Source organism: Oratosquilla oratoria, unplaced genomic scaffold (genome assembly GCF_046742065.1).
Source record: "Oratosquilla oratoria isolate Oo_2021 unplaced genomic scaffold, ASM4674206v1 SCAFFOLD47, whole genome shotgun sequence".
Classification (NCBI taxonomy): domain Eukaryota; kingdom Metazoa; phylum Arthropoda; class Malacostraca; order Stomatopoda; family Squillidae; genus Oratosquilla; species Oratosquilla oratoria.
In genome coordinates, this window is record NW_027467711.1 from 3293279 (window position 1) to 3301926 (window position 8648).

Consider the following 8648-nt stretch of genomic DNA (forward strand, 5'->3'; position numbering starts at 1 on the left):
CGATAATAGAACAATCCGTCGAAAGTGTTTGATATCTTTAGGTTGTTGTCACACTGTCCGGTTCTGCCGTTGCGGCTTGTTCTTGGCTACAACAAAGTCTCCCGTATGAGTCATTAGGCCCGAAAGGCTATGATAGTATTTTAACCCATAGGAGATGGTGGTTGTTATACAAAGTTTTGTCTATCGCCAGGTGATTTTATTAAACTAATTGAACTTGCAAACACAATCTAGCCGCTCCGGTATTGCCGTTGAGTGTGACCTCGGAACCAACAGCGTGATATATGAGACAGTGATTTACTTTACCACGTGACTCCAGAATAGAGCAAGAGGCGAAAGTAGTCTAAGTGCTGGAGAAGGTTAGAGTGAGATGGGGCTCGGCTGAATGTTATAGTCTTCTGACAATTACAAAAACATATATTAGAATGATCCCCGCTGTTTTCGATGGTAGAATGGTAACCGGGAATTTATATAAAATATAAGAAGAATTGATCCATTCAGTCCGGGAAGAACTCTCACTACAAGGTATGTATAACTGGAAATGAAGTCAATAACATACGAGTATTGACACTTCACTGAAGTCGTCGAACAATATCTTTAGTGTAATGAATTACATATATATCCTACGTATTCTATATGTACATACGTACTCACAAATCAAATACACATACATGCACACACACACATACTCACATACATATTATATATATATATATGTATATATATATATATATATATATATATATATATATATATATATATATATATATATATATATATATATATATATATACATATGTGTGTTGCGACCGATAATTGCTCCTCGAGCCAGGACGCGACCCTAGTGATCTTTCTCTTTTATGCCTTTGGAGTGTATATCCTTAATTGTTATTGCAGTGTAAATATATACGCCGTAGATTATGAAAGTAAAACCATGATGGAATGCGAGGATACCAACTCTCTACATTACGACACAGGATATTGCTTATTTCCTATTTCGATACCTTTGCGTCCTTAGCGACTTTTCCATGCTCGTGGATGACCTGTAGGTTATTTAGATTCATCTGCAGCTTCCAAGAATAAACAATTAAGTGTATAAAACCGGTTTTAGAGAGTTCAATTTACGTTTAAAACAGTGAGGAGCACGTTCCATAAGTGAATAGGATTATGTGTAAGTAACAGCCTGAAGGGACAAACCAACACCATTCTGTCTCTCCTTCTCTCACGCTCTCCATCCTTTTCTCCATCCTCCTGTGCATCCTAAATATCATCCTAGATATTATCCTACTACCCCTCCTTTCTCCTTTATCATACCTACTCGTACCTCCTTCTCCCCTCCTCCTCCTCCTCCTCCTATCCTCCTTTCTTCTCCTCCTCCTTCCTCCTTCATCATACCTACTCATACCTCCTTCTCCCCTCCCCCTCCTCCTCCTCCCTCTCCTTATTCTATCCTCTTCCTTCTTCTATCCTCTTTCTCCTTCTATCCTCTTCCTTATTCTATCCTCCTCCTCCTCCTTCTATCCTCCTTCTCCCTCTTCTATCCTCCTTCTTCATTCCTCTTTATTTATTAACTCTTCTTCTTCATCCTTCCTTTCTCCTCTTTCCACCCCCTGGCCTTCCTCAACTTCGTTTTCATCTTCCGCCTCCTCCTGTACCTCTTCCTCTGTTCCTTCTTCCTTATCTTCTCCTCTTTCTAAAATTATCCACCTCAATACCCTTCTTGGTTCTCTTCATTATTCCCCTCTCTCCTCCTCACGTCCTCCTCACGTCCTCCTCTCGTCCTCCTCTCTCCTCCTCACGTCCTCCTCTCGTCCTCCTTTTATTTTTCCTCCTTTCACTCATTCTATTTCTGTTCCTCTCTCCCCTTCTTTCCGCGTCCTCCTTCTCGTCCTCCTACTCTTTCCCCTCCTCTTCCTCCTCCTCTTCCTCCTCCTCTTCCTCCTCCTCTTCCTCTTCTTCATCCTCTTCTTCCTCCTCTTCTTCCTCCTCCTCTTCTTCCTCCTCTTCTTCCTCCTCCTCTTCCTCCTCGCCCTCTTTCCCCCTCCTCTTCTTTCTCCTCCTCCTTCTCCTCATCTCCCTACTCCTCCTACTCTTCTTGTTCCTCTCCTCATCTTCCTTCTCGCCTTCCTCCTCCGTTTCTTCCTCTTCCTCTTTCCCCTCCTCCTCCTCCTTTTCCTCCACCTCCTCTTTCTCCTCCTCCTCTTCCTCCACCTCCTCCTCCTCCTCCACCTCTTCCTCGTGGTATCGGCACCTCCCCCTTGGTATCACCTTCCCGAGGCACCGGCTCGCGATACACGATGCCTCTACGGCGAGCTGGTCGAGACTCGCACGCACGCGCGCACACACGCACGCATTCACACGCACGCACGCACGCACACACACGCTCACCGGTTTATACAGTCCTGCGCAAACATTTACACACACGCGATCGCTATCGTGTGTGTTTATGTATGTTTCTCTTGTGGTTTTCTACGTATTACGTACATACGTGTTTTGTGTGTGCGTGTCTGTATTCTATCTAACTGTATATACATAAATGCAATATAGAGGAAAGGAGTTGAATTCGTGTGTGTGTGTGTGTGTGTGTGTGTGTGATTCACCATGGTCTTGGATCATGTTTTGGACTCGTGATCGACAGCTATTTCCCTCCCGGAAGAGAGCTCAGAGCTCATATATGACCGAACTATGGGTAATGCTGTAACCTTACACGCACACACCCCTAACTCCCCGCCCACGAGAGTTGGAGTAACAACCCGCAGCGTAGCGATACTGAAATTATTTCATCCCTGGGCGGGATTCGAACCCGGACCTCCGTAGTGGCAGCCGAGAATTCTACCAACTGCGCCACGAGTGTGTGTGTGTGTGTGTGTGTGTGTGTGTATGTATGTATGTGTGAGTGTGTATGTATGTGTGTGTATGTGTGTGTGTGTATGTGTTGCGGGCCCGTCCATGGTTAGACACTTTACCGTCATACGTGTGCGCATGCGCATCCGCATGCGCCTGCGCAGGTTGGTTAGAATGAGTGGTCGCCAAATGGTGACGTCTGGCAACTGGGAGCCAGTGGAAGTACGGTAGCTTGCGGGGTACCTCCTTCCCCCTCTTACAAATCCTGTCACCATACCTGACAGTTGTTCCCTAGATCTCTCTTGTTACCTAGTTGGGTAACGGTAAGAATTAAGTATACTAGATTGTATCATATTATTATTCATGTTGTATATTATTAATGTTGTATCATATCATTAATGTTATAAATATAGATACTTATAATTGTAGAGTTTACCAAATACCCCAACTGACTTGCATCAGATAGATAAAAAGTTACCGTACCCTTATATACCTGAAGGGAATGTAACATGTGGGGGCCCGTGTCCGGGATATTGAGAATTGTGCATACGTAGACTAGAGCTCCATTTAGTGTGACAAGTGTTGTGTTGTGCCAACAAATTGCCAGTGTTAATAGTGTCTATCGGTCGCACCGTAATCCCGTAGAAGTTATCTATCTTATGTGTTTAACTATTAGCTAGCTGTTAGTATATAATTACGTGTTCTCGAAATTCTGAGTTCAAAATGTTTGATATCGACCAATTTCTTGCTAACCCTTCAGGCAAAGCTCTATGGGATTTAAACAAGGAATGCTTGATCGGCATTGCCCGACGCCTCGGGTTAGGGGGTTACTCAAGCTTGAATAAAGGCCCTCTGAGGGAAATGGTCTTCAACCACCTCGTTAAGGAGGGAATGATCAGGGAGGATGATATACCCGAAACAGAGGAATCTGATAAAGAGCCAAATAACGTAGATCCGCAGATTGGCAGTGACAATGAACTTAGTTACATGGCTTCACAGATTGACAATATCAACGAGCCTAATAAAATTGCTCCAAATGGTGCTATTGCCAATAAGCCAAGTAACGAGGCTCCACAAATTGTTACTGCCAAAGAGCCTAGTAACCTAGCCTTACAAGTTGAACTCAGAAAAATCGAGTTACAGTTGGAAATACTCCGTCGAGAGCAAACGAGAGCAGATGCCCCTGTGTTTAGGCTCGAGTCCCAACTTGCAAGTGTGCCCAAGTTCAATGAAGACGAACCCGACAGGTTCTTTGCAATATTTGAAAAAATGGCGCATTTGAATGGGTGGCCACTTGATAAATGGACTCAACTTGTCTATCGCTCGTTTACTGGTAAGGCGTTGGACGTCTTCTCCGCTCTCTCTGAGGAGCAGGTGAAAGACTACTATATGGTTAAGTCCACCGTCCTCACCAGCTATCAGCTTGTGCCTGAGGCTTATCGCCAGCAGTTTAGGAACTTGAGAAAAGGGGGAAAAGAGACATACGTCGAATATTTTCGACGCAAACAAGCTTTGTTCCAACGGTGGATAGAGAGTGAATCAGCTCATCGGAGCCATGATAAACTGGCTGAGTTGATCCTGCTCGAAGACATCCGAAATAACTTACACCCCGATGTACGAGCGTACCTAGATCAAAGAGGTATACGTACTCTAGCTGATGCCGGCCCAGTTGCCGACCATTACATTCTTACTAACCCCCGCCAAAGTTACAGGTCTTCTGCTCCCGCGTCCCAACCCAGCCAAGTACGTGCCCACCAGGCATTTACTCTTGCACCATTCGCCCCTCCACCTACGTCAGCCCCTCAGGCAGCAGCGCCGGGACCTTGGTCGCCATCAGGATTTCCATCATATACCACAGGTAAGCCCGTTGCCCGTGAGACCGGGGGACCTATCTTTAATAGTGAGAGGAAACCTTTTTGTAAATATTGCCGTAGGCTCGGTCATGATGTTAATGACTGCTTCAGAGTAAAGAACAAAATTCCCTCTCACCCAGGGTCCCCCTCTCTCTCGATAAATGTGGCCAAACAAACGGAAGTACAGTTGGATCCTCTATCACCTACAAATAACCGACCTGTTGTGTCTCCCACCTCCTCCACCTTTGAACCATATTGTTCATCAGGTTCCGTAGCTCTAAACGAGTCAAGTGTACCCGTTCCCATTAAAATCTTGAGAGACACAGGCTCAGCCTTATCTCTGATTACCAAAGAAGCTGTCCCCTTCCTAGATGAGTGCTACACTGGTAATTGGGTTCTAGTGAACGGTTTGACCGGAGGATCGCGTATCCCACTGTGCCAGCTATACTTACAGTCCCATATCAAATCAGGCTATGTCACGTTAGGGGTAGTGGACAGGGTACCGGTAGATGGCGTCTCCCTCTTAATAGGAAATGACCTCGCTGGAGGCGTGACGTTACCAAATGTCATGGTCTCGTCACGTCCTACCGCTGAGAATAACACCACACAATTAGAGAAAGACATCCCTGGGCTAATTCCTGCGTGTGCAGTGACACGTAGTATGAGCCAACAGGCAGACGTCCCAAGCAATGAATCTGTCGAGGGAGGTGGCATCGATGTGGTTTCCCCTTTGTCTAGTGAGAAATCGGAAGAAGACCCTATTCAAGTAGACCCCCCTGACCTCGGTCTAGGTGAACTCTTCAAAGATTCCTCACCGACAGATAAACCTAAGAATAATACAGATGAGAATAGTGTCACGACCCTGACTAGTTTTGGCTCCTCTCCTGTTACTAGGAGTAAGCTTGTTCAACTCCAGGCAGAGGACCCGGAACTAGCCAGTTTTCTTAATAGGGCAGTTAGTGAAGTGGAAGCCCAACAGGAGGCCAATTGCTATTACACTAGCTCTGGCGTGCTAATGCGGAAATATCGTCCCGCTACCTCCCCCGCCAGTCACCCTTGGTCAGTGCACCACCAGATAGTGATTCCGAAGCCCCTACGCCAAGATATCCTTAGCATTGCTCATGACGGCGTAGGAGGACATCTAGGAACCAGGAAAACTTATGCCAAAATTCTCTCACATTTCTATTGGCCTAAGTTACGCAGAGACGTCGGTACATACTGCCGTACATGCCGTCCCTGTCAGTTAGTGGGAAAACCAAGCCCCAGTATCAAACCGTTCCCGTTACAACCCATACCAGTGATAAAAGAGCCTTTTAGTAGGATAACAATTGATTGCGTAGGTCCCTTACCAAAAACCCCCCGTGGTCATCAGTTCCTACTTACCATCATAGACAGTGCCACTCGCTATCCGGAGGCTATTCCCTTACGCCGCATCACGGCAAAGAATGTTGTAAGAGCCCTAGTTCATTTTTTTACCCAAGTAGGCCTTCCCACAGTGATACAATCCGATCAGGGATCCAACTTTACTTCCCGGTTGTTTAACCAGGTAATGGAAAGCCTAGGTGTCAAGCAATCTAGGTCCTCGGCTTATCACCCGCAATCCCAGGGTGTAGTTGAAAGGTTCCATCAAACCCTCAAAAGAATCCTAAGGGCCTTTTGCTTGGAAACCGGAAGGGACTGGGACGAGGGAGTAGATCTCCTGCTGTTCGCTATCCGAGATAGTGTTCAGGAGTCGTTAGGTTATAGCCCTTTTCAGTTAGTTTATGGACACGAGGCACGGGGTCCCCTTAAAGTCTTGAAGGAGAGCTGGATAAGCAATGAGCCAGTGACCCCGTTGGCCTCCTATGTGACAAAGTTTAAGGATAAACTTCAATTAGCTATAAGTCTTGCCCATTCAAACCTAGAAGGTGCTCAAATTAAAATGAAGCACCAGTTTGATAAGTCAAAAGGAGCAAGGGATAGGTATTTTAAGAGTGGAGATAATGTCTTAGCTTTCTTACCATTAAAAACTAACCCTCTTCAAGCTGTGTATAGTGGACCGTATCAAGTCTTAGAGCGCCAAGGTCAGGCCAACTATGTCCTCCACACTCCAGAGAGACGCAAGAAAAAGCGTCTAGTGCATATTAACTTGTTGAAACCCTACCACGATCGTGGTGAGGGTGTGGTAGGAGATAGTGCGGAGGCTGACCCTCCGTCACCTGCGTGTTTAGTAGTGCCGGAAGTTAGTGAAGGTGATGAGAGTTTCTCTGAAGCTCTTAGTGGGTCATGTGTTAAGATGGAAAACTCGGTGATATTACGAAACCCCACTGTGAAGTTAGAACATCTCTCTGGTGCCCAAGCGAAGGACATAGAATCCCTGCTACGAACGTACGTGTGCATATTCGGTGATCACCCTCGCCCCTGCTCAGCACTGGAACACGACGTGGAGACCCATGGGGCCCCTCCCATCCGCCAACGTCCTTACCGCTTGAATACCTTCAAGAGAGAATACGTCCGAGCTGAGGTGCAACGTCTCCAAGAGCTCGGCATTGTACAGCCCAGCCACAGCCCGTGGGCATCTCCTGTTGTCCTCGTGCCGAAGCCAGATGGGTCGATGCGGTTATGTGTCGACTACCGACGGGTCAACGCGGTAACGGAAGCGGATGGGTACCCCTCGCCTCGCATAGACGACGTGATCGACGACGTGGGCTCGGCGCGATGGGTAACCAAGCTCGACCTCCTCAAAGGCTACTACCAGGTCCGACTGACTGAGCGCTCGAGAGCCATCTCCGCCTTCGTCACCCCAGAGGGACTGTACGAATTCTCCGTTCTTCCCTTTGGGTTGCGGAATGCCCCGGCCACCTTTCAGCGCCTTATGAACCGCCTCACAGCCGGGATGGACGGCGTCCGGTGCTATCTCGACGATATCGTCGTCTTCGGGGACACCTGGGAGTTACACCTGAGTCGCCTGAAATCTCTCCTTGCTGTGTTGGCTGCCAACAACCTGACGGTGAACCTCGCCAAAAGCGAGTTCGGCCATGCCCGGGTCACCTTCCTGGGACATGTGGTCGGGCAGAATGAGGTTCGACCTGTTGCAGCCAAGATTGCGGCCATCCAGCAATATCCGACACCAGACGACAAAAAAGCAGTGATGAGGCTGATAGGGATGGCCGGATATTATCGGCGCTTCTGTCCAAATTTTTCTTCTATTGTGGCACCGATGACCGACCTCCTCAGCGGCAAGAAGGCCTTTAGGTGGTCGCAGATGTGCCAGGAGTCCTTCGAGAGCTTGAAAACCCTATTATCCAACGCGCCCGTGCTACGAGCCCCTAACCTGGAGAAGCCGTTCACCCTTCACGTCGATGCTAGTGACGTCGCCGGAGGAGCAGTGCTGTTGCAGGAAGGTGAGGGGGATTCCGTGTTGCACCCAGTGGGATATTTCTCGAAGAAATTTAACAAGCACCAGAGAAATTATGCCACCGTTGAAAAGGAGGCACTTGCGTTGTTGTTGGCCCTTGACCATTTTAGAATTTATATAGGTAGCACAATTCACCCAGTGCAAGTGCGTACAGATCATAACCCCTTAATATTCGTTGAAAAGATGAAGAACACAAATCAAAGACTTTTAAGATGGGCGTTGGCACTACAGCCCTTTCACTTGAAAATCTCACATATACGTGGGAGAGAAAACGTCATAGCCGACGCGCTATCACGTGGTCCAGCTCTCCCAGGAGATGCTCCTTAGGTTGAGGTTGTTTATATCATGTGTAGTATACTCATTTTGTTTGATTTTGGTTCTTGTGTTATTACTTGTCTTTTATAGTGTAAAAATTTGTGTAACTATGTAATGTGTTTTTTTTTATGTTCGCTTCCCATTTAGGGAAGCTCACATTTTTTGGGGGGAGGTGTTGCGGGCCCGTCCATGGTTAGACACTTTACCGTCATACGTGTGCGCATGCGCATCCGCATGCGCCT

At 47.1% G+C, this 8648-nt stretch overlaps 1 protein-coding gene across 1 annotated transcript; it reads left to right on the top strand.

The window, feature by feature from the left end:
• Window positions 1–3564: 3564 nt before the first annotated feature.
• LOC143023422 (uncharacterized) lies at window positions 3565–8418 on the top strand. Its single transcript, XM_076181943.1, has one exon. It carries the CDS (start codon window positions 3565–3567, stop codon window positions 8416–8418), a length of 4854 nt encoding a protein of 1617 aa, XP_076038058.1.
• The last annotated feature ends 230 nt before the right edge of the window (window positions 8419–8648 follow it).

What these genes read in the sequence shown, in the direction of transcription:
- LOC143023422 (XM_076181943.1), top strand. Translation starts at nt 3,565, where the DNA reads ATGTTTGATATCGACCAATTTCTTGCTAACCCTTCAGGCAAAGCTCTA.